General features: G+C 47.0%; 1 protein-coding gene across 1 annotated transcript in view; it reads right to left on the bottom strand.

Moving 5' to 3' along the window:
• Nucleotides 1–25,770, bottom strand: part of LOC127923371 (mastermind-like protein 3) — a gene marked incomplete at its 3' end in the record, with an annotated part of 47,145 nt that extends 21,375 nt beyond the window's left edge. Inside the window, exon 1 of the mRNA XM_052507371.1 lies at nt 24,652–25,770. Coding sequence (XP_052363331.1) covers nt 24,652–25,770 — 1,119 coding nt within the window. The remainder of the gene's footprint in view (nt 1–24,651) is intronic.
• Nucleotides 25,771–27,500: the final 1,730 nt, after the last annotated feature.

Here is a 27,500-nt window from a genome sequence, read left to right as displayed (position 1 = left end):
CACTGATGGAGGCCACTATGTTAATGGGGACCTTCAATGCTGCAGAAATGTTTTGGTACCCTTCCCCAGATCTGTGCCTCGACACAATCCTGTCTCGGAGCTCTGGGACAAATCCTTCGACCTCATGGCTTGGGTTTTGCTCTGACATGCACTGTCAACTGTGGTCCCTATATAGACAGGTGTGTACCTTTCCAAATCACATCAAATCAATTGAATTTACCACAGGTGGACTCCAATCAAGTTGTAGAAACATCTCAAGGTTGATCAATGGAAACAGGAGTTCAATATCAACTCTCAAATCAAAAGATCAAAACTTTCTAAAAACCTGTTTTCAATTTGTAATTATGGGGTATTGTGATGTCATTAAGGGTTATTGTGACTTCATGACGGGGTATTGTGATGTCATTATGGGGTTATTGTGACCTCATTACGGGGTATTGTGCCGTCATTACGGGGTATTGTGACGTCATTACGGGGTATTGTGACGTCATTACATGGTATTGTGACCTCATTACGGGGTATTGTGACCTCATTACAGGGTATTGTGACGTCATTACAGGGTATTGTGACGTCATTACATGGTATTGTGACCTCATTACGGGGTATTGTGACCTCATTACGGGGTATTGTGACGTCATTACAGGGTATTGTGACGTCATTACAGGGTATTGTGACGTCATTACATGGTATTGTGACCTCATTACAGGGTATTGTGACCTCATTACAGGGTATTGTGACCTCATTACGGGGTATTGTGATGTCATTAAGGGTTATTGTGACGTCATGACGGGTTATCCACCTGATCAGGCCCTACACCCAAACAAGGGCACTGCGTTCATCCACCTCTGGCCTGCTCGCCTCCCTACCACTGAGGAAGTACAGTTCCCGCTCAGCCCAGTCAAAACTGTTCGCTGCTCTGGCTCCCCAATGGTGGAACACACTCCCTCACGACGCCAGGACAGCGGAGTCAATCACCACCTTCCGGAGACACCTGAAACCCCACCTCTTTAAGGAATACCTAGGATAGGATAAAGTAATCCTTCTCACCCCCCTTAAAAGATTTAGATGCACTATTGTAAAGTGGCTGTTCCACTGGATGTCATAAGGTGAATGCACCAATTTGTAAGTCGCTCTGGATAAGAGCGTCTGCTAAATGACTTAAATGTAAAATGTAAATGTTATTGTGACGTCATGACGGGTTATTGTGACGTCATGACGGGGTATTGTGATGTCATTATGGGGTTATTGTGACCTCATTACGGGGTATTGTGACCTCATTACGGGGTATTGTGACGTCATTACATGGTATTGTGACCTCATTACGGGGTATTGTGACCTCATTACGGGGTATTGTGATGTCATTACAGGGTATTGTGATGTCATTACATGGTATTGTGATCTCATTACATGGTATTGTGATCTCATTACGGGGTATTGTGACCTCATTACAGAGTATTGTGACCTCATTACAGGGTATTGTGACCTCATTACGGGGTATTGTGACCTCATTACGGGGTATTGTGACCTCATTGCGGGGTATTGTGACCTCATTACGGGGTATTGTGACCTCATTGAGGGGTATTGTGACCTCATTACAGAGTATTGTGACCTCATTACGGGGTATTGTGACCTCATTACGGGGTATTGTGACCTCATTGCGGGGTATTGTGACCTCATTGCGGGGTATTGTGACCTCATTGCGGGGTATTGTGACCTCATTACGGGGTATTGTGACCTCATTGCGGGGTATTGTGACCTCATTGCGGGGTATTGTGACCTCATTACGGGGTATTGTGACCTCATTATGGGGTATTGTGACCTCATTGCGGGGTATTGTGACCTCATTGTGGGGTATTGTGACCTCATTACGGGGTATTGTGACCTCATTATGGGGTATTGTGACATCATTGCGGGGTATTGTGACATCATTACGGGGTATTGTGACCTCATTACGGGGTATTGTGACCTCATTACAGGGTATTGTGACCTCATTACGGGGTATTGTGACCTCATTACGGGGTATTGTGTGTAGACTGATGAGGGAAAATAACAAGTTGACCCATTTTTAGAAAAAGGCTGTAACGTAACAAAGGGGTCTGAATACTTTCTGAAATCACTGGACATCAAGGCCTTTACAGACTAAATGACAGAACTCCCCCCCCCAGTCTCCTCTCTCCCTCCCTCTCAACTCAGACACCTTTATTGGCATGGGAAACATACGCTCACATTGCCAAGGCAAGTGAAATAGATGATAAACGCACAAAATATCCAAAGGAATACAGACATTTCAAATGTCATATTATGTCTATGTACAGTGTTATAATGATGTGCAAATAGTTAAAGTACAAAAGGGAAAATAAATAAGCATAAATATGGGTTGTATTTACAATGGTGTTTGTTCTTCACTGGTTGCCCTTTTCTCGTGGCAACAGGTCACAAATCTTGCTGCTGTGATGCACACTGTGGTATTTTATCCAGTAGATATATGGGAGTTTATCAAAATTGGATTTGTTTTCAAATTCTTTGTGGATCTGTGTGATCTGAGGGAAATATGTGTCTCTAATGTGATCATTCATTGGGCAGGAGGTTAGGAAGTGCAGCTCAGTTTCCACCTCATTTTGTGGGCAGTGTGCACATAGCCTGTCTTCTCCTGAGAGCCATGTCTGCCTTCGGAGGCCTTTCTCAATAGCAAGGCTATGCTCACTGAGTCCGTAATAAAGCTTTCCTTAATGTTGGGTCTCTCTAAGCATCCCCCTCTCTATCCCGACCTCCCTCCACTCCCTCAGTATCAGGTACATGCTAGCAGGATTAGGGTTCTTTAAGAGAGGATTAACGGTGTTCAAGACGTTCCAGGCAAATTGCTCAGAGAAAAAGAATCTTGCAACAAAACAGTCCAAATCTACCCATAATCCTCAAAGCTCTGCAGACATCTCTGTCTCTCCCTCTTCTTCTCTCCGGTCTCTACTCTGTGTCTCCCTCTTCTTCTCTCCATGGTCTCTACTCTGTGTCTCCCTCTTCTTCTCTCCATGGTCTCTACTCTGTCTCTCCCTCTTCTTCTCTCCGGTCTCTACTCTGTCTCTCCCTCTTCTTCTCTCCGGTCTCTACTCTGTCTCTCCCTCTTCTTCTCTCCGGTCTCTACTCTGTCTCTCCTCTTCTTCTCTCCATGGTCTCTACTCTGTCTCTCCCTCTTCTTCTCTCCATGGTCTCTACTCTGTGTCTCCCTCTTCTTCTCTCCATGGTCTCTACTCTGTGTCTCCCTCTTCTTCTCTCCGGTCTCTACTCTGTCTCTCCCTCTTCTTCTCTCCGGTCTCTACTCTGTCTCTCCCTCTTCTTCTCTCCTCCCTCTTCTTCTCTCCGGTCTCTACTCTGTCTCTCCCTCTTCTTCTCTCCGGTCTCTACTCTGTCTCTCCCTCTTCTTCTCTCCGGTCTCTACTCTGTCTCTCCCTCTTCTTCTCTCCGGTCTCTACTCTGTCTCTCCCTCTTCTTCTCTCCGGTCTCTACTGTCTGTCTCTCCTCTCCCTCTTCTTCTCTCCGGTCTCTACTCTGTCTCTCCCTCTTCTTCTCTCCGGTCTCTACTCTGTCTCTCCCTCTTCTTCTCTCCGGTCTCTACTCTGTCTCTCCCTCTTCTTCTCTCCGGTCTCTACTCTGTCTCTCCCTCTTCTTCTCTCCGGTCTCTACTCTGTCTCTCCCTCTTCTTCTCTCCGGTCTCTACTCTGCCTCTCCCTCTTCTTCTCTCCACAGTCTCTACTCTGTCTCTCCCTCTTCTTCTCTCCGGTCTCTACTCTGTCTCTCCCTCTTCTTCTCTCCAGTCTCTACTCTGTCTCTCCCTCTTCTTCTCTCCAGTCTCTACTCTGTCTCCCTCTTCTTCTCTCCAAGGTCTCTACTCTGTGTCTCCCTCTTCTTCTCTCCGGTCTCTACTCTGTCTCTCCCTCTTCTTCTCTCCGGTCTCTACTCTGTGTCTCCCTCTTCTTCTCTCCACGGTCTCTACTCTGTCTCTCTTTCTTTCACTCTACATATCATTGGTGTGTGTGCGTCTCTCTCCCTCCCCCTTCTAATTCTCCTGGAATGTGTGTGTGTGATTCCGAACATGTGCCTCTCCTGACTTCCTGTCTGTCCTTGTGTGTAGTTCAGAAATATTATCAGACCACCCCAGTCATATTATCAGACCACTATCACCCCAGTCATATTATCAGACCACTATCACCCCAGTCATAATATCAGACCACTAACACCCCAGTCATATTATCAGACCACTAACACCCCAGTCATATTATCAGACCACTAACACCCCAGTCATATTATCAGACCACAATCACCCCAGTCATATTATCAGACCACTATCACCCCAGTCATATTTATCAGACCACCCCAGTCATATTATCAGACCACCCCAGTCATATTATCAGACCACCCCAGTCATATTATCAGACCACTATCACCCCAGTCATATTATCAGACCACTATCACCCCAGTCATATTATCAGACCACTAACACCCCAGTCATATTATCAGACCACCCCAGTCATATTATCAGACCACCCCAGTCATATTATCAGACCACTACCACCCCAGTCATATTATCAGACCACCCCAGTCATATTATCAGACCACCCCAGTCATATTATCAGACCACCCCAGTCATATTATCAGACCACCCCAGTCATATCAGACCACTATCACCCCAGTCATAATATCAGACCACCCCAGTCATAATATCAGACCACCCCAGTCATATTTATCAGACCACCCCAGTCATATTATCAGACCACTAACACCCCAGTCATATTATCAGACCACTATCACCCCAGTCATATTATCAGACCACCCCAGTCATATTATCAGACCACCCCAGTCATATTATCAGACCACCCCAGTCATATTATCAGACCACCCCAGTCATATCAGACCACTATCACCCCAGTCATAATATCAGACCACCCCAGTCATAATATCAGACCACCCCAGTCATATTATCAGACCACCCCAGTCATATGATCAGACCACTAACACCCCAGTCATATTATCAGACCACTAACACCCCAGTCATATTATCAGACCACTAACACCCCAGTCATATTATCAGACCACTAACACCCCAGTCATATTATCAGACCACTAACACCCCAGTCATATTATCAGACCACTATCACCCCAGTCATATTATCAGACCACTATCATCCCAGTCATATTATCAGACCACTATCACCCCAGTCATATTATCAGACCACTATCACCCCAGTCATATTATCAGACCACTATCACCCCAGTCATATTATCAGACCACTAAAACTCCAGTCATATTATCAGACCACTAAAACTCCAGTCATATTTATCAGACCACCCCAGTCATATTATCAGACCACTATCATCCCAGTCATATTATCAGACCACCCCAGTCATATTATCAGACCACTAAAACTCCAGTCATATTATCAGACCACTAAAACTCCAGTCATATTTATCAGACCACCCCAGTCATATTATCAGACCACTAACACCCCAGTCATATTATCAGACCACTATCACCCCAGTCATATTATCAGACCACCCCAGTCATATTATCAGACCACCCCAGTCATATTATCAGACCACCCCAGTCATATCAGACCACTATCACCCCAGTCATAATATCAGACCACTATCACCCCAGTCATATTATCAGACCACCCCAGTCATATTATCAGACCACTATCACCCCACTCATATTATCAGACCACTATCACCCCAGTCATATTATCAGACCACCCCAGTCATATTATCAGACCACTATCACCCCAGTCATATTATCAGACCACTAACACCCCAGTCATAATATCAGACCACTAACACCCCAGTCATATTATCAGACCACTAAAACTCCAGTCATATTATCAGACCACTAACACCCCAGTCATATTATCAGACCACTAAAACTCCAGTCATATTATCAGACCACTAACACCCCAGTCATATTATCAGACCACTAACACCCCAGTCATATTATCAGACCACTAACACCCCAGACCACTAACACCCCAGTCATATTATCAGACCACCCCCCGTCATATTATCAGACCACTAACACCCCAGTCATATTATCAGACCACCCCCCAGTCATATTATCAGACCACTAACACCCCAGTCATATTATCAGACCACTATCACCCCAGTCATATTATCAGACCACTAACACCCCAGTCATATTATCAGACCACTAACACCCCAGTCATATTATCAGACCACTAACACCCCAGTCATATTATCAGACCACTAACACCCCAGTCATATTATCAGACCACTAACACCCCAGTCATATTATCAGACCACTAACACCCCAGTCATATTATCAGACCACTAACACCCCAGTCATATTATCAGACCACCCCAGTCATATTATCAGACCACTAACACCCCAGTCATATTATCAGACCACTATCACCCCAGTCATATTATCAGACCACTACCACCCCAGTCATATTATCAGACCACTATCACCCCAGTCATATTATCAGACCACTAACACCCCAGTCATATTATCAGACCACTATCACCCCAGTCATATTATCAGACCACTAACACCCCAGTCATATTATCAGACCACAATCACCCCAGTCATATTATCAGACCACTATATTATCACCCCAGTCATATTATCAGACCACTATCACCCCAGTCATATTATCAGACCACTATCACCCCAGTCATATTATCAGACCACTAACACCCCAGTCATATTATCAGACCACCCCCCAGTCATATTATCAGACCACTAACACCCCAGTCATATTATCAGACCACTATCACCCCAGTCATATTATCAGACCACTATCACCCCAGTCATATTATCAGACCAGTCATATTATCAGACCACTAACCCCCAGTCATATTATCAGACCACTAACACCCCAGTCATATTATCAGACCACCACCCCAGTCATATTATCAGACCACTAACACCCCAGTCATATTATCAGACCACTATCACCCCAGTCATATTATCAGACCACTAACACCCCAGTCATATTATCAGACCACTAACACCCCAGTCATATTATCAGACCACTAACACCCCAGTCATATTATCAGACCACTATCACCCCAGTCATATTATCAGACCACTAACACCCCAGTCATATTATCAGACCACTAACACCCCAGTCATATTATCAGACCACTAACACCCCAGTCATATTATCAGACCACTAACACCCCAGTCATATTATCAGACCACCCCGTCATATTATCAGACCACTAACACCCCAGTCATATTATCAGACCACTATCACCCCAGTCATATTATCAGACCACTAACACCCCAGTCATATTATCAGACCACTAACACCCCAGTCATATTATCAGACCACTAACACCCCAGTCATATTATCAGACCACTAAAACTCCAGTCATATTATCAGACCACTAACACCCCAGTCATATTATCAGACCACCCCAGTCATATTATCAGACCACTAACACCCCAGTCATATTATCAGACCACTAACACCCCAGTCATATTATCAGACCACTAACACCCAGTCATATTATCAGACCACTAACCCCAGTCATATTATCAGACCAGTCATATTATCAGACCACTAACACCCCAGTCATATTATCAGACCACTAACACCCCAGTCATATTATCAGACCACTAACACCCCAGTCATATTATCAGACCACTAAAACCCCAGTCATATTATCAGACCACTAACACCCCAGTCATATTATCAGACCACTAACACCCCAGTCATATTATCAGACCACTATCACCCCAGTCATATTATCAGACCCCCACTATTAAGACCACTAACCCCCAGTCATATTATCAGACCACTAACACCCCAGTCATATTATCAGACCACTAACACCCCAGTCATATTATCAGACCACTAACACCCCAGTCATATTATCAGACCACTAACACCCCAGTCATATTATCAGACCACTAACACCCCAGTCATATTATCAGACCACTAAAACCCAGTCATATTATCAGACCACTAAATACCCCAGTCATATTATCAGACCACTAACACCCCAGTCATATTATCAGACCACTAACACCCCAGTCATATTATCAGACCACTAACACCCCAGTCATATTATCAGACCACTAACACCCCAGTCATATTATCAGACCACTAACACCCCAGTCATATTATCAGACCACTAACACCCCAGTCATATTATCAGACCACTAACACCCCAGTCATATTATCAGACCACTAACAGACCCCAGTCATATTATCAGACCACTAACACCCCAGTCATATTATCAGACCACTATCACCCCAGTCATATTATCAGACCACTAACACCCCAGTCATATTATCAGACCACCCCAGTCATATTATCAGACCACTATCACCCCAGTCATATTATCAGACCACTAACACCCCAGTCATATTATCAGACCACTAACACCCCAGTCATATTATCAGACCACTATCACCCCAGTCATATTATCAGACCACTATCACCCCAGTCATATTATCAGACCACCCCAGTCATATTATCAGACCACTATCACCCCAGACCACTAACATATTATCAGACCACTAACACCCCAGTCATAATATCAGACCACTAACACCCCAGTCATATTATCAGACCACTAACACCCCAGTCATATTATCAGACCACTAACACCCCAGTCATATTATCAGACCACTAAAACCCAGTCATATTATCAGACCACTAACACCCCAGTCATATTATCAGACCACTAACACCCCAGTCATATTATCAGACCACTAACACCCCAGTCATATTATCAGACCACTAACACCCCAGTCATATTATCAGACCACTAACACCCCAGTCATATTATCAGACCACTAACACCCCAGTCATATTATCAGACCACTATCACCCCAGTCATATTATCAGACCACTAACACCCCAGTCATATTATCAGACCACTAACACCCCAGTCATATTATCAGACCACTATCACCCCCGTCATATTATCAGACCACTAACACCCCAGTCATATTATCAGACCACTAACACCCCAGTCATATTATCAGACCACCATATTATCAGACCCCCCAGTCATATTATCAGACCACTAACACCCCAGTCATATTATCAGACCACTAACACCCCAGTCATATTATCAGACCACTAACACCCCAGTCATATTATCAGACCACTAACACCCCAGTCATATTATCAGACCACTAACACCCCAGTCATATTATCAGACCACTAACACCCCAGTCATATTATCAGACCACTAACACCCCAGTCATATTATCAGACCACTAACACCCCAGTCATATTATCAGACCACTAACCCCAGTCCTATTATCAGACCACTAACACCCCAGTCATATTATCAGACCACTAACACCCCAGTCATATTATCAGACCACTAACACCCCAGTCATATTATCAGACCACTAACACCCCAGTCATATTATCAGACCACTAACACCCCAGTCATATTATCAGACCACTAACACCCCAGTCATATTATCAGACCACTAACACCCCAGTCATATTATCAGACCACTAACACCCCAGTCATATTATCAGACCACTAACACCCCAGTCATATTATCAGACCACTAACACCCCAGTCATATTATCAGACCACCCCAGTCATATGATCAGACCACTAACACCCCAGTCATATTATCAGACCACTATCACCCCAGTCATATTATCAGACCACTAACACCCCAGTCATATTATCAGACCACTATCACCCCAGTCATATGATCAGACCACTAACACCCCAGTCATATTATCAGACCACTAACACCCCAGTCATATTATCAGACCACTATCACCCCAGTCATATTATCAGTCATATATTATCAGACCACCCCGTCATATTATCAGACCACTAACACCCCAGTCATATTATCAGACCACTAACACCCCAGTCATATTATCAGACCACTATCACATATTATCCCCACCCCAGTCATATTATCAGACCACTAACACCCCAGTCATATTATCAGACCACTAACACCCCAGTCATATTATCAGACCACTAACACCCCAGTCATATTATCAGACCACTAACACCCCAGTCATATTATCAGACCACCCCAGTCATATTATCAGACCACCCCAGTCATAATATCAGACCACTAACACCCCAGTCATATTTATCAGAACACCCCAGTCATATTATCAGACCACCCCAGTCATATTATCAGACCACTAACACCCCAGTCATATTTATCAGAACACCCCAGTCATATTATCAGACCACCCCAGTCATATTATCAGACCACTAACACCCCAGTCATATTATCAGACCACTAACACCCCAGTCATATTATCAGACCACTATCACCCCAGTCATATTATCAGACCACCCCAGTCATATTATCAGACCACCCCAGTCATATTATCAGACCACCCCAGTCATATTATCAGACCACTAACACCCCAGTCATATTATCAGACCACTAACACCCCAGTCATATTATCAGACCACCCCAGTCATATTATCAGACCACCCCAGTCATATTATCAGACCACCCCAGTCATATTATCAGACCACTATCACCCCAGTCATATTATCAGACCACCCCAGTCATATTATCAGACCACTATCCCAGTCATATTATCAGACCACCCCAGTCATATTATCAGACCACCCCAGTCATATTATCAGACCACCCCAGTCATATTATCAGACCATATTATCACCCCAGTCATATTATCAGACCACTATCACCCCAGTCATATTATCAGACCACTATCACCCCAGTCATATTATCAGACCACTAACACCCCAGTCATATTATCAGACCACTAACACCCCAGTCATATTATCAGACCACTAACACCCCAGTCATATTATCAGACCACTATCACCCCAGTCATATTATCAGACCACTATCACCCCAGTCATATTATCAGACCACTATCACCCCAGTCATATTATCAGACCACTAACACCCCAGTCATATTATCAGACCACTATCACCCCAGTCATATTATCAGACCACTAACACCCCAGTCATATTATCAGACCACTAACACCCCAGTCATATTATCAGACCACTAACACCCCAGTCATATTATCAGACCACTAACACCCCAGTCATATTATCAGACCACTAACACCCCAGTCATATTATCAGACCACTAACACCCCAGTCATATTATCAGACCACCCCAGTCATATTATCAGACCACTAACACCCCAGTCATATTATCAGACCACTAACACCCCAGTCATATTATCAGACCACTAACACCCCAGTCATATTATCAGACCACTAACACCCCAGTCATATTATCAGACCACTAACACCCCAGTCATATTATCAGACCACTATTACTACTGTCTATTCTTACTGAAGACAGAGCCATGTGTTCCTGCTGTCAGCTATATGCCTCATAGAAGTATAGGAAAAGAGTACAACACACGTTATCTTGAACAGGAACAGCACCAGAAATCCATCTCGTCAGTGGACTCGGAGTGTGTGTCAGAGCAGATGGGGAGAGAGGGGGCACTTTGGGGACAGGGGTGAGGTCACATCTGTGCCTTCCCATCCTCGACCAAGACACACACACACCCTCTCCCTCCCCCTCACCCTCTTCCTCTCTCTCTCTCTCTACCCCCTCTACCCTCCTGCCTCTCCCTCCCCTCTCTCTCTACCCCCTCCCTCTCCTCTCTCTCTCTACCCCCTGCCTCTCCCTCCCCTCACCCTCTCCTCTCCCTCTCTACCCCCTGCCTCTCCCTCCCCTCTTCCTCTCCCTCTCCCTCTCTCTACCCCTGCCTCTCCCTCCCCTCTCCCTACCCCCTGCCTCTCCCCTCACCCTCTCCCTCTCTCGCTCTCTCTCTACCCCCTGCCTCTCCCTCTCCCTCCCTCTCTCGCTCTCTCTCTACCCCCTGCCTCTCCCTCTCCCTCTCTCTCTCTCTCTACCCCCACCTCTCCCTCCCCTCACCCTCTTCCTCTCTCTCTCTACCCCCTGCCTCTCCCTCCCCCTCTTCCTCTCCCTCTCTCTCTCTCTCCCTCTACCCCCTGCCTCCCCTCACCCTTCCTCTCCCTCTCTCGCTCTCTCTACCCCCTGCCTCTCTCTCTCCCTCTCTCTCTAGTCTTGAAGCTTCCCATTGATTCTGGCTGCTAGGGGCTGTGGGCCATGGTGTCCATGGCAACCTGGAGCAGGCTGAGGCGGCCAAACTTTGAGCTGGCATGAGGTGTGAGTGGCAGAGGAATGTGTGTGTGTGTGTGTGTGTGTGTGTGTGTGTGTGTGTGTGTGTGTGTGTAGCCTGGCAGGTGCTGGCTGGGGCGACACCAGTCTATTTAGTATGCAGGGATCTCACTGTGCTGTGGCTCTCCTCTCCCCTCCTTCTCTCTTTTCCTTTCCCTTCCCCTCCTCCCCTCCTTTCCCTTCCCCTCCTCCCCTCCTTTCCCTTCCCCTCCTCCCCTCCTTTCCCCTCCTCCCTTCCCCTCCTCCCCTCATTTCCTCTCCCCTCCTTCTCTCTTTTCCCTCTCCCCTCCTCTCCTCTCCTTCCCCTCCTCCCCCTCCTCTCCCCTCCTCCCTTCCCCTCCTCCCCTCATTTCCTCTCCCCTCCTTCTCCTCCTCCTCTCCTCTCCTCACCTCCTCTCCTCTACCCTCCTTCTCCACTACCCTCCTGTCTGGCCCAGACACAGAATAAGAATGATTTGCCCCCAGACACAAAAAAAACACCACACGCAGACACACACACACACACACACACACACACACACACACACACACACACACACACACACACGCATACTCACACACACTACCACACGCAGACACACACACACACACACACACTACCACACGCAGACACACACACACACACACACACACACACACACACACACTACCACACGCAGACACACACACACACACTGCCACACGCAGACACACACACACACACACACTACCACACGCAGACACTCACACACACACTACCACACGCAGACACATACACACACACACACTACCACACGCAGTCACACACACACACACACACACACACTACACGCATACTCACACACACACTACCACCGGCACGCACACAAAACCGCACGCAGACTCACACACACGCACACACTACCGCACGCAGACACACACACACACACAAAAGCAATATTTTAGCATGGCGTCTTACAGACAGGAAATGGAGCTCATTCTCACCATGTATCATGTGATGTCAGTTAATACCGGTAGGTCGTCCAACGGCCAAGGAGTTGGGCCTGTAGCCGGTTCGAATCCCCAGTTGTATTGTATACCGGAATGAGTGAACAAAACATTAGGAACACCTGCTCTCTCCATGACAGACTGACCAGGTGAATCCAGGTGAAAACTATGATCCCTTATTGATGTCACTTGTTAAATCCACCAATCAGTGTAGATGAAGGGGAGGAGACGGGTTAAATCCACCAATCAGTGTAGATGAAGGGGAGGAGACGGGTTAAATCCACCAATCAGTGTAGATGAAGGGGAGGAGACGGGTTAAATCCACCAATCAGTGTAGATGAAGGGGAGGAGACGGGTTAAATCCACCAATCAGTGTAGATGAAGGGGAGGAGATGGGTTAAATCCACCAATCAGTGTAGATGAAGGGAGGAGACGGGTTAAATCCACCAATCAGTGTAGATGAAGGGGAGGAGACGGGTTAAATCCACCAATCAGTGTAGATGAAGGGGAGGAGACGGGTTAAATCCACCAATCAGTGTAGATGAAGGGGAGGAGACGGGTTAAATCCACCAATCAGTGTAGATGAAGGGGAGGAGACGGGTTAAATCCACCAATCAGTGTAGATGAAGGGGAGGAGACGGGTTAAATCCACCAATCAGTGTAGATGAAGGGGAGGAGACGGGTTAAATCCACCAATCAGTGTAGATGAAGGGGAGGAGACGGGTTAAATCCACCAATCAGTGTAGATGAAGGGGAGGAGACGGGTTAAATCCACCAATCAGTGTAGATGAAGGGGAGGAGACGGGTTAAATCCACCAATCAGTGTAGATGAAGGGGAGGAGACGGGTTAAATCCACCAATCAGTGTAGATGAAGGGGAGGAGACGGGTTAAATCCACCAATCAGTGTAGATGAAGGGGAGGAGACGGGTTAAATCCACAATCAGTGTAGATGAAGGGGAGGAGACGGGTTAAATCCACCAATCAGTGTAGATGAAGGGAGGAGACGGGTTAAATCCACCAATCAGTGTAGATGAAGGGGAGGAGACGGGTTAAATCCACCAATCAGTGTAGATGAAGGGGAGGAGACGGGTTAAATCCACCAATCAGTGTAGATGAAGGGGAGGAGACGGGTTAAATCCACCAATCAGTGTAGATGAAGGGGAGGAGACAGGTTAAATCCACCAATCAGTGTAGATGAAGGGGAGGAGACAGGTTAAATCCACCAATCAGTGTAGATGAAGGGGAGGAGACGGGTTAAATCCACCAATCAGTGTAGATGAAGGGAGGAGACGGGTTAAATCCACCAATCAGTGTAGATGAAGGGGAGGAGACGGGTTAAATCCACCAATCAGTGTAGATGAAGGGAGGAGACGGGTTAAATCCACCAATCAGTGTAGATGAAGGGGAGGAGACGGGTTAAATCCACCAATCAGTGTAGATGAAGGGGAGGAGACAGGTTAAATCCACCAATCAGTGTAGATGAAGGGGAGGAGACAGGTTAAATCCACCAATCAGTGTAGATGAAGGGGAGGAGACGGGTTAAATCCACCAATCAGTGTAGATGAAGGGGAGGAGACGGGTTAAATCCACCAATCAGTGTAGATGAAGGGGAGGAGACGGGTTAAATCCACCAATCAGTGTTGATGAAGGGGAGGAGACAGGTTAAATCCACCAATCAGTGTAGATGAAGGGGAGGAGACAGGTTAAATCCACCAATCAGTGTAGATGAAGGGGAGGAGACGGGTTAAATCCACCAATCAGTGTAGATGAAGGGGAGGAGACGGGTTAAAGAAGGATGTTTAAGCCTCGAGACAATTGAGACATGGATTGTGTCTGTGTCATTCAGAGGGTGAATGGGTAAGATAAGATATTTAAGTATCTTTGAACAGGGGGTATGGTAGTAGGTGTCAGGCGCACCGGTTTGTGTCAAGAACTGCAACGCTGCTGGGCTTCCCTTGTGTATCAAGAATGATCCACCACCCAAATGACATTCAGCCAACGCGACACGCCTGTGGGAAGCATTGGAGTCAACATGGGCCAGCACTACTATATAATAACAGCCTCCCTACTACTATATAATAACAGCCTCCCCACTACTATATAATAACAGCCTCCTACTACTATATAATAACAGCCTCCCTACTACTATATAATAACAGCCTCCTACTACTATATAATAACAGCCTCCCTACTACTATATAATAACAGCCTCCCTACTACTATATAATAACAGCCTCCTACTACTATATAATAACAGCCTCCCCACTACTATATAACAACAGCCTCCCCACTACTATATAATAACAGCCTCCTACTACTATATAACAACAGCCTCCCCACTACTATATAATAACAGCCTCCCTACTACTATATAATAACAGCCTCCTACTACTATATAATAACAGCCTCCTACTACTATATAATAACAGCCTCCCTACTACTATATAATAACAGCCTCCCCACTACGATATAATAACAGCCTCCCTACTACTATATAATAACAGCCTCCCCACTACTATATAACAACAGCCTCCCCACTACTATATAATAACAGCCTCCTACTACTATATAACAACAGCCTCCCCACTACTATATAATAACAGCCTCCCTACTACTATATAATAACAGCCTCCTACTACTATATAATAACAGCCTCCCTACTACTATATAATAACAGCCTCCCCACTACGATATAATAACAGCCTCCCTACTACTATATAATAACAGCCTCCCTACTACTATATAATAACAGCCTCCCCACTACGATATAATAACAGCCTCCCTACTACTATATAATAACAGCCTCCCTACTACTATATAATAACAGCCTCCCCACTACTATATAATAACAGCCTCCCTACTACTATATAATAACAGCCTCCTACTACTATATAATAACAGCCTCCCTACTACTATATAATAACAGCCTCCCTACTACTATATAATAACAGCCTCCTACTACTATATAATAACAGCCTCCCTACTACTATATAATAACAGCCTCCTACTACTATATAATAACAGCCTCCCTACTACTATATAATAACAGCCTCCCTACTACTATATAATAACAGCCTCCTACTACTATATAATAACAGCCTCCCTACTACTATATAATAACAGCCTCCCTACTACTATATAATAACAGCCTCCCTACTACTATATAATAACAGCCTCCTATTACTATATAATAACAGCCTCCCTACTACTATATAATAACAGCCTCCCACTACTATATAATAACAGCCTCCCCACTACTATATAATAACAGCCTCCCCACTACTATATAATAACAGCCTCCCTACTACTATATAATAACAGCCTCCCACTACTATATAATAACAGCCTCCCACTACTATATAATAACAGCCTCCTACTACTATATAATAACAGCCTCCCTACTACTATATAATAACAGCCTCCTACTACTATATAATAACAGCCTCCCCACTACTATATAATAACAGCATCCCTACTACTATATAATAACAGCCTCCTACTACTATATAATAACAGCCTCCTACTACTATATAATAACAGCCTCCCCACTACTATATAATAACAGCATCCCTACTACTATATAATAACAGCCTCCTACTACTATATAATAACAGCCTCCCTACTACTATATAATAACAGCCTCCCACTACTATATAATAACAGCCTCCCCACTACTATATAATAACAGCCTCCCTACTACTATATAATAACAGCCTCCTACTACTATATAATAACAGCCTCCCTACTACTATATAATAACAGCCTCCTACTACTATATAATAACAGCCTCCCACTACTAATATATAATAACAGCCTGTTGTTGAGCTGAGTATCGACCCTCCATTAACACCCCCCGAGGTGTGTGGAGATGGTTTGTCTCAGTGTGTTTTCTCTGGCACCGCCGGAGCAAACCAAACACATTTAACGGGGGAGTTTCGGGGGGGGTTGCCCAGCAATCACTTTCCCTCCCACTGCTCTCTGCTGATGCAGTTGGATTTGTTGGTGTGTGTTGATCTTGTATTGATCAGGTTTAGTGGAGTAGAACTAACACTAAGCACAGGGGAGTAGGGCTGGGTTAAAGAGATGGAGGGAAGAGAGGAGAGAGAGAGAGAGAGAGAGGGAGAGAGAGATAGAGAGAGAGAGACAGAGAAAGAGAGAGAGAGAGAAGAGGAGGAGTAGGACTGGTTAAAGAGATGGAGGGAAGAGAGGAGAGAGAGAGAGAGAGAGAGAGAGAGAGAGAGAGAGAGAGAGAGAGAGAGAGAGAGAGAGAGAGAGAGAGGAGGGAGGGGTTAAAGAGAGGGAGGGAAGAGAGGAGAGAGAGAGAGAGAGAGAGAGAGAGAGAGAGAGAGAGAGAGAGAGAGAGAGAGAGAGAGAGAGAGAGAGAGAGAGAGAGAGAGAAGAGGAGGAGTAGGACTGGTTAAAGAGATGGAGGGAAGAGAGGAGAGAGAGAGAGAGAGAGAGAGAGAGAGAGAGAGAGAGAGAGAGAGAGAGAGAGAGAGAGAGAGAAGAGGAGGAGTGGGACGGGTTAAAGAGATGGAGGGAAGAGAGGAGAGAGAGAGAGAGAGAGAGAGAGAGAGAGAGAGAGAGAGAGAGAGAGAGAGAGAGAGAGAGAGAGAGAGAGAGAGAGAGAAGAGGAGGAGTAGGACTGGTTAAAGAGATGGAGGGAAGAGAGGAGAGAGAGAGAGAAGAGGAGGAGTAGGACTGGTTAAAGAGATGGAGGGAAGAGAGGAGAGAGAGAGAGAAGAGGAGGAGTAGGACTGGTTAAATAGATGGAGGGAAGAGAGGAGAGAGAGAGAGAGAGAGAGAGAGAGAGAGAGAGAGAGAGAGAGAGAGAGAGAGAGAGACAGAGAGACAGAGAGAGAGAGAGAGAGAGAGAGAGAGAGAGAGAGAGAGAGAGAGAAGAGAGAGGAGTAGGACTGGTTAAAGAGATGGAGGGAAGAGAGGAGAGAGAGAGAGAAGAGGAGGAGTAGGACTGGTTAAAGAGATGGAGGGAAGAGAGGAGAGAGAGAGAGAGAGAGAGAGAGAGAGAGAGAGAGAGAGAGAGAGAGAGAGAGAGAGAGAGAGAGAGAGAGAGAGAGAGAGAGAGAGAGAGAGAGAGAGAGAGAGAGAGAGAGAGAGAGAGAGAGAGAGAGAGAGAGAAGAGGAGGAGTGGGACTGGTTAAAGAGATGGAGGGAAGAGAGGAGAGAGAGAGAGAGAGAGAACAGGAGGAGTGGGACTGGTTAAAGAGATAGAGGGAAGAGAGGAGAGAGAGAGAGAGAGAGAGAGAGAGAGAGAGAGAGAGAGAGAGAGAGAGAGAGAGAGAGAGAGAGAGAGAGAGAGAGACAGAGACAGAGAGAGAGAGAGAGAGAACAGGAGGAGTAGGACTGGTTAAAGAGATGGAGGGAAGAGAGGAGAGAGAGAGAGAGAACAGGAGGAGTGGGACTGGTTAAAGAGATAGAGGGAAGAGAGGAGAGAGAGAGAGAGAGAGAGAGAGAGAGAGAGAGAGAGAGAGAGAGAGAGAGAGAGAGAGAGAGAGAGAGAGAAGAGGAGGAGTAGGACTGGTTAAAGAGATGGAGGGAAGAGAGGAGAGAGAGAGAGAGAACAGGAGGAGTGGGACTGGTTAAAGAGATAGAGGGAAGAGAGGAGAGAGAGAGAGAGAGAGAGAGAGAGAGAGAGAGAGAGAGAGAGAGAACAGGAGGAGTAGGACTGGTTAAAAGAGATGGAGGGAAGAGAGGAGAGAGAGAGAGAGAGAGAGAGAGAGAGAGAGAGAGAGAGAGAGAGAGAGAGAGAGAGAGAGAGAGAGACAGAGAGAGAGAGAGAGAGAGAGAGAGAGAGAGAGACAGAGAGAGACAGAGAGAGAGAGAGAGAGAGAGAGAGGGACAGAGGGAGAGAGAGAGAGAGAGAGAGAGAGAGAGAGAGAGAGAGAGAGAGAGAGAGAGAGAGAGAGAGAAGAGGAGTTAAGAGGAGGGGGAAGAGGAGGAAGGGTAAAGAAAGGAGAAGAGAGGAATGAGGAGAGAGACAGTTAGTCTGGTGTCAGTGTTAGCAGGAAGCCAGTGCAGCAGAGAACATGACGGAACACAGCCTTCCCCTGCCTGCCCCCTCCTCCTCCTCTCCATCCTCCCTCGTTCTCCTCAGAGGCTCTCAACAGGATCTGAGAGCAGCTCAGCTCAAGCCCTGACACGTGTGGGGAGAGAGAGAAAGAGAGAGAGCACCGAGGAAGAGGGGGGCAGAGAGAGGCAAACGGAGATGGAGAGAGAACGAGAGGGAGGGAGATAATAAGGAGTGGGAAGGGGAGGGAGGGAGAGAGAGAGAGAGAGAGAGAGAGAGAGGGAGGGAAGGTAATATCCAGCTCTTGTAGATAACGAGAGTAGGGGGGAGGGGAGAGAAGCAAAGTGATGGGGTGATCTCTTTCTCTGTCTGCCTTTTTTTTTACACCTCTCTCTCTGGTGAAGGTGTGTGTGTGTGTGTGTGTGTGTGTGTGTGTGTGTGTGTGTGTGTGTGTGTGTGTGTGTGTGTGTGTGTGTGTGTGTGTGTGTGTGTGTGTGTGTGTGTGTGTGTGTGTGTGTGTGTGGCTCTGGATGAGGGCAGGAGGAGGGGATAACAAAAGAGATGAAGAGGGAAGAGAGGAGAGACTGATGGGTGAAATAGACCTCACCACAGAGAGAGGAAGAGGGGCAGGGCTGGTGTGTGCCTGTGGGTGTTTGAGTGGCCGTGTCTGTGTCTGTTTGTTTGCAGTGTGTGTGTGTCGGGGGGGCATGACTCACAGGGCTATTAGCACTAGCAGTGGCAGCAGTACCGCCTGCAGTCACCATGTGGGGTTCACACACACACACACACACACACACACACACACACACACACACACACACACACACACACACACACACACACACACACACACACACACACGTCGTCGAACCCACCTACCATGCGTCAAATGCGAAAGAACAAAAATGCGTAAATAACACACGCACCTCGCTCCCATTTCATTGGATGACACCAGCTCTCCAGAGATCTCCACACCTGTCAATCTCATTTCCACCAATCATTATTCAGATCACAGCCTGAGAGACCCGCCCACCCACATTTATCTTGCTTCAACCCAGCCCAGCCCAAAACACACACACACCATATCACTCTCTAACCCCCACCTAGCCGCTTCCACGGCGACAGCCTGCCAGCCAGGCACCACCACCACGGTAACCGTGCCGCCGACGGAGCATAAATTAGCGTCATGGTGATATGCAAAGCGAGGAGCCGACGACAATTAAAGCTTGACTAACGAGCTTTTGAAGAGCCAGGCTGAAGTCTCTCTAAACAGCTGCTAACAGGATTAGCACACACACACACACACACCGTACACACACACACGGAGAGGGGTCGAACCCAGCCACCTGTGAGCCAACACACACACCAGCGTCTACCCAGGGATATACACAGTGGCGCTGTGGGGGATAAACAGTGTTATTATTACCCCTCCTGCAACACACACACACACACACGCAACACACACACACGCAACACACACACACACACACACACACACACACACACACACACACACACACGCACACGGTTCTAACCCAAGCCACCTGTGAGATGACAGTGCTAATATTACCCCTCCTGCAACACACACACAGACACCATCAAAGACAAGCATACACACGGCTTTACCCAGGGGGCCGTGGGAGGAGATAAACACTGCCAACATCAGCCCCTCCCCGACACACGAACATGTTTCTTTTCCATGTGAGTCAGTCCGATAAGCCCGGTGCTGTTTGATAGTCTGGTTCCGTAGAACTCTTTACAGACCGGGTTTTAGGGTCAAGGGTCAAGTGGGACAACATATGTAAAAAGACACAGCAATATGAATAACGGGTAGGTGGTCGACACACCTTTCTGTTTCCCTCCCAATCCTCCCTTTCCTGCCTCTTTCTCCTCGGTCTTTCACATCCTCTCCTTCTCTCTCTCAAATATCTCTGCATTTCGTTCCCTTCTCTTTCTTGCTCTTTGCTTCTTCAGTCTACATCCACTCTTTCTCCTATTATCCTGTTTTCCTTAATATAAACCTCTCCCTCAGTCCCTCTCTCCTCTCCCTCAGTCCCTCTCTCCTCTCCCTCAGTCTCTCAGTCCCTCTCCTCTCCCTCAGTCCCTCTCTCCTCTCCCTCAGTCCCTCTCTCCTCTCCCTCAGTCCCTCTCTCCTCTCCCTCAGTCTCTCAGTCCCTCTCTCCTCTCCCTCAGTCTCAGTCCCTCCCTCAGTCCTCTCCTCTCTCTCATTCCCTCTCCCTCAGTCTCCCTCAGTCCCTCTCCTCCCTCAGTCCTCAGTCCCTCTCTCCTCTACCAGTCCCTCTCTCCCTCTCTCCTCTCCCTTGGTCTCTCAGTCCCTCTCCCTCTCCCTCAGTCCCTCTCTCCTCTCCCTTGGTCTCTCAGTCCCTCTCCTCTCCCTCAGTCCCTCTCCTCTCAGTCTCTTTCTCTTTCAGTCCCTCTCTCCTCTCCCTCAGTCTCTTTCTCTTTCAGTCCCTCTCTCCTCTCCCTCAGTCCCTCTCTCCTCTCCCTCAGTCTCTTTCTCTTTCAGTCCCTCTCTCCTCTCCCTCAGTCCCTCTCTCCTCTCCCTCAGTCTCTTTCTCTTTCAGTCCCTCTCTCCTCTCCCTCAGTCCCTCTCTCCTCTCCCTCAGTCCCTCTCTCTTTCAGTCCCTCTCTCCTCTCCCTCCCTCAGTCCCTCTCTCCTCTCCCTCAGTCCCTCTCTATTTCAGTCCCTCTCTCCTCTCCCTCAGTCCCTCTCTCCTCTCCCTCAGTCCTCTCTCCTCTCCCTCAGTCCCTCTCTCCTCTCCCTCAGTCTCTTTCTCCTCTCTCTCAGTCTCTTTCTCCTCTCTCTCAGTCTCTTTCTCCTCTCTCCTCTCCCTCAGTCTCTATCTCCCCTCTCTCCTCTCCCTCAGTCTCTCTCCTCTCCTCTCTCTTTCTCTCCCTCAGTCCCTCTCTCCTCTCCCTCAGTCTCTTTCTCCTCTCTCCCTCTCCCTTCCCTCTCTCCTCCCTCTCTCCTCTCCCTCAGTCCCTCTCTCCAGTCTCTCCCTCAGTCCCTCTCTCCTCCCACAGTCCTTTCTCTCAGTCCCTCTCTCTCTCTCCCTCAGTCCCTCTCTCCTCCTCCCTCAGTCTCTTTCTCCCCTCTCTCCTCCTCCCTCAGTCTCCTCTCTCCTCTCCCTCAGTCCCTCTCTCCTCTCCCTCAGTCTCTTTCTCCTCTCTCCTCTCCCTCAGTCCCTTTCTCCTCTCTCCTCTGCCTCAGTCTCTTTCTCTTTCAGTCCCTCTCTCCTAGTCTCTTTCTCTTTCAGTCTCTCTCTCCTCCTCCTCTCTCTCAGTTTCTCTCCCGCTCTATCTTCGGGCGGCAGCCGCAAAGGCCCCAATTTTAATAAATCGTCTTCTTTATTGGTGCTGAGTGCTGCTGGCATAGGGGGAAGAGGAGGAGTGGGTGACTGTAGGCATATCATGAACAAGAGAGAGAAAGAGAGAGAGAGAGAGAGAGAGAGAGAGACAGAGACAGAGACAGAGAGAGACAGAGACAGAGACAGAGAGAAATTCTGTTTAAAGGACTGGGAGTGTGTCTGTTTAAAGGGAAAGAGGGAGAGGGAGAGGGAGAGAGAGTGTGTCTGTTTAAAGAGAGAGAAAGAGAGAGAGAGAGTCTGTTTAAAGGGAGAGAGAGAGAGAGAGAGAGAGAGAGAGAGAGAGAGAGAGAGAGAGAGAGAGAGAGAGAGAGAGAGAGAGAGAGAGAGAGAGTCTGTTTAAAGAGAGAGAGGGAGAGAGAGTGTCTGTTTAGAGAGAGGGAGAGAGAGTGTCTGTTTAAAGAGAGAGAGAGAGAGAGAGAGAGTGTGTGTTTAAAGGGAGAGAGAGAGAGAGAGAGAGAGAGAGAGAGAGAGAGAGAGAGAGAGAGAGAGTGTCTGTTTAAAGGGAGAGAGAGAGAGAGAAAGAGAAAGAGTGTGTCTGTTAGATAGGGAGAGAGAGAGAGAAAGAGAGAGAGAGAGAGAGAGAGAGAGAGAGAGAGAGAGAGAGAGAGAGAGAGAGAGAGAGAAAGGGAGAGAGAGAGAGAGAGAGAGAGAGAGAGAGAGAGAGAGAGAGAGGAGTCTGTCTGTTTAAAGGGGAAGAGGGAGGGGGAAGCAGAGGGTGTACACACACCTCCATCTCTAATGACAGTAATTCACTGGTCATGAGCTAATGGGTTTATCCCCTCCTCTTAAAGGGCCAGCGCCACGTTATACTGCCGCTCGCCTCCTCTCCTCTCGATAACACACTGAAGCACACACTCCTTCTGAAGCACACACTCCTTCTGAAGCACACACACACACCGTTTAGCTAACACAAACACAAAGACTTCCACTCAGACACAGTCACTTTGCATTCAACATAGTATTAGCGTTAGCATTTAGCGAGCTTACCATGCCTTAACCGCTAGCTACTAACTACACGGTAGCTCAACGGCAGAGCTCGACAACTGAGGTTGGTTTAGCGCCTTATCATTATCAAGCTGTGATGGATTGACACCCTATTGAGTAGCCAGCTGCTACGCTAACCACCAGGCTAGGTTAGCCAAACAAATAGCTCCAGCTAGCCGCTATCCTAGTAGTGGGAGAGGCACTCCCATCTGAGCTCAACTGTGACGGATGGGGATATGAAGTACGGATTCGTTAAGCCTAGCGTCGGCGCCCTAAATGACCAACCGATAGACTATCAGGGAGGGAGGAGAGGAAGAGGAGGGAGGAGAGAGGGAGAAGAAGAGGGTGCTGCTGCTTGTGGTGCAAAGACATCAATACCTTTCACCATTTATTTTTCCTATTGCCAGTGCTACTGTAGCTTGTTACTGGGGCAACCGCTGGGAGTTTAAAAAATAATCAAGGTTCTAGAATCAGAATGTTTCCATGACGAACTGTCAGTTAGAGAGAGAGACGGATCGTCTCACCTTGGGCTCATTTTTAAAACTGGATTCCTGACTGAAAAATGTAAACTACTGTTAGGATCTACACGCAGTTACAGTAGACAGAGGAGAGAGAGACAGACAGAGAGAGATGTGTGTTCACCAGCTAGCTCTCCTCTCTCAAGGCCAAACAATAACCACAACTGTTGAGGCCTTGTGTTGAGAGCATCGCTGTCTGAGCGTTGCAAATAGGGCTTCCATTTCTCAATCCACCCTGTACAATGAACCATTACAAGGAAAAAAACAGAACCAAAATGGACACCAGTTTCACTAATTCCACATTGTACAAAGCACAACCAGAAGACAAGATGGCTCCCGTTCTGCACAGTAATCACCACTATTCACACTGTAAAAGTTTATCCAGAAAAACAACCAGAGCCATAATGGTGCTTTAATCCCACACAGTAAAAAGCTCTACACAAAGCGACTACCTATAAACCATTCTCCAGAATCACCAATCCCACACAGTAAAAAGCACCACACAAACTAAACCAGAGCCAAAATGGGTTTCTGCTCCAGTTTCACCAATTCCACATTACAAAGCCTGCAACAGATCCAAAATGGCATCCGTCCTACCTGTCCGTGGGGCTGCATGGCGCTGTAGGGCATGCTCTGGTTCAGCACCTTCTGCTTCATCAGCAGCATCCTCTTCTGCTCCTCGCTGAGGTGAGCCGTCTGGCCCGGGATTGGTCCCTGGGTCTGGCCCGGCCCCGCCCCCTGCACCCCTCCCTGCTGCATGTATGGGGGCATCATGGGGTTCTTGACCTGTGATCCCATGGGCGGGGTCATCCTCTGCCCCATGTGATCAACCCCCATCGTGCTGAAGTGACTCAGCGGCTTTGTGTTGTTGTAGGACAACATGGCTGCCGTTTGCTGCTGTTGTAGTTGTTGTTGTTGTTGTTGTTGTTTAGAGAGGGTGTTCTGTTGGGCGCCCATGTTGTTTGTCTGTTGTTGTTGTTGTTGTTGTTGTTGACTTATCATGCCCATGTGGTTGTGGGGGTTCTGAGGGAGGTAGTTGTTCATGGGAGCTTTAGGGCCGTTGCTCGAGGTCATCCCAGCCACCAGGGGGCCCTGTTGGCCAGGGTTGAAGGCTTGAGGTGGGTACATCATCGGGCTGTTGGGCTTGTCCTGCTGGTTGAAGGCTTGAGGTGGGTACATCATCGGGCTGTTGGGCTTGTCCTGCTGGTTGAAGGCTTGAGGTGGGTACATCATCGGGCTGTTGGGCTTGTCCTGCTGGTTGAAAGGAGCAGAGGCGTAGGGGCTGGTTGGAGCTCCGGCTGGGGACCAGTTAGCCTGCTGCTGTTGTTGCTGTTGTTTCTGCTGCTGCATTAGCTTAGCGCGCTGCTGTGCCGCCATCGCTTTCAGTTGCTCAGCAGGCGACAGTTCAGAGGTCACCGGCCCAGGCCCTTGGATTCCAGTGGGGACTCCAGGGCCATTGGAGCCTGTACCCGCCTGGCCCACACCTTGGCCTGGGTTCATCATAAATCCATTCCCTGGTCTGGGGCCGGCCTGCGTCTGGGCCTGGGTGGGCGTCTGCGGCGACCGGGCCACACAGTTGGGGAGAGGGGAGCCTGAGGCCATGGCGACCTGTGGGGACTGCTGCAAAGGCTGCTGGGGCGGTGTTCCGTTGGCGGCGGTGGCAAACTGAGGGCCCGAAGACGACGGCCGGACCTGAGGGGAGGGAGGCCATTTCATTTGGTTATTTAGAAATCATAACTTTACAGAAAACAGCTACATTTCATATACCAGAGTAACATGGACAACATACTGTAATCACAGGCAGTAGAGGCACAATCACATTTCAATAACATCGTATTCAGACAAGACCACAATCACATCATATTCAGACAAGACCACAATCACATCATATTCAGACAAGACCACAATCACATCGTATTCAAACAAGACCACAATCACATCACATCATATTCAGACAAGACCACAATCACATCACATCATATTCAGACAAGACCACAATCACATCACATCATATTCAGACAAGACCACAATCACATCACATCATATTCAGACAAGACCACAATCACATCACATCATATTCAGACAAGACCACAATCACATCATAATCACAATCACATCGTATTCAGACAAGACCACAATCACATCATATTCAGACAAGACCACAATCACATCATATTCAGACAAGACCACAATCACATCATATTCAGACAAGACCACAATCACATCACATCGTATTCAGACAAGACCACAATCACATCATATTCAGACAAGACCACAATCACATCATATTCAGACAAGACCACAATCACATCACATCGTATTCAGACAAGACCACAATCACATCACATCATATTCAGACAAGACCACAATCACATCACATCATATTCAAACAAGACCACAATCCCTTTCTTTCTTCCACATGTATCCTGACGAACGTTATGGGTCCTATTTGTTCAGCATGAGGAAAGACTCCGACATACACAAAGACTCAGGTTCAAACGGGTGGTGGAATATGATGATTTCAGTGAGACTGCTTATAACAGCGCCACCTACGGGCCACTAGGTGACATTATTTTGTGACCATGTTGCTTCATGATCTCTAGTTTCTGTGTGACGAATTTGAAAATGTTTAATTTTTTTTTTTTTTTTAATTTTACCTTTATTTTACTAGGCAAGTCAGTTAAGAACAAATTCTTATTTTCAATGACGGCCTACAAGGGAACAGTGGGTTAACTGCCTGTTCAGGGGCAGAACGACAGATTTTGTACCTTGTCAGCTCGGGGATTTGAACTTGCAACCTTTTGGTTACTAGTCCAATGCTCTAACCACTGGGCTACCCTGCCGCCCCCAAAGAAAAAAATACAGTTAAAAAATTCTATGCTTGAGTTATTTGACCATGTCCATTTTATTTTTAAGCATCTAAGAATCATTTGACAGCCAGTATTTAACCTCTTGGTGTTAGGGGGCAGTATTTTCATTTTTGGAGAAAAAAAACGTTCCCGATATTTTTTCAAGAAAAGATGCTAGAATATGCATATAATTGACAGCTTTGGGTAGAAAACACTCTAACATTTCCAAAATTGTAAAGATATTGTCTGTGAGTATAACAGAACTGATGTTGCAGGCGAAAGTTTGAGAAAAATCCAATCCGGAAGTGCCCCAGGTTTTGAAAGAGCTGCGTTCCAATGACACCCTATTTGGCTGTGAATGTACCATCAACGAGCTTATGCTTTCTACATGTTCCCCAAGGTGTCTACAGCATTGTGACGTAGTTGTATGCATTTCTGTTGAAGATTAGCTGTAGGCGGCCACATTGAGGTGAATTTCATGAATAGGAAGATTTTCTAGGAAGATTTATGTCCGTTGCGTTATGCTAATTAGTGTCAGATGATGACAACGGTCCCGTTCACGGGATGGGGTGTCACTACAGGTTAATGAAGCTGAGA

This window comes from Oncorhynchus keta, unplaced genomic scaffold (assembly GCF_023373465.1).
Source record: "Oncorhynchus keta strain PuntledgeMale-10-30-2019 unplaced genomic scaffold, Oket_V2 Un_contig_2943_pilon_pilon, whole genome shotgun sequence".
NCBI classification, from domain to species: Eukaryota; Metazoa; Chordata; class Actinopteri; order Salmoniformes; family Salmonidae; genus Oncorhynchus; species Oncorhynchus keta.
The sequence above is the reverse complement of the archived record's forward strand: the minus strand, read 5'-3'. Positions and strand labels throughout refer to the sequence as shown.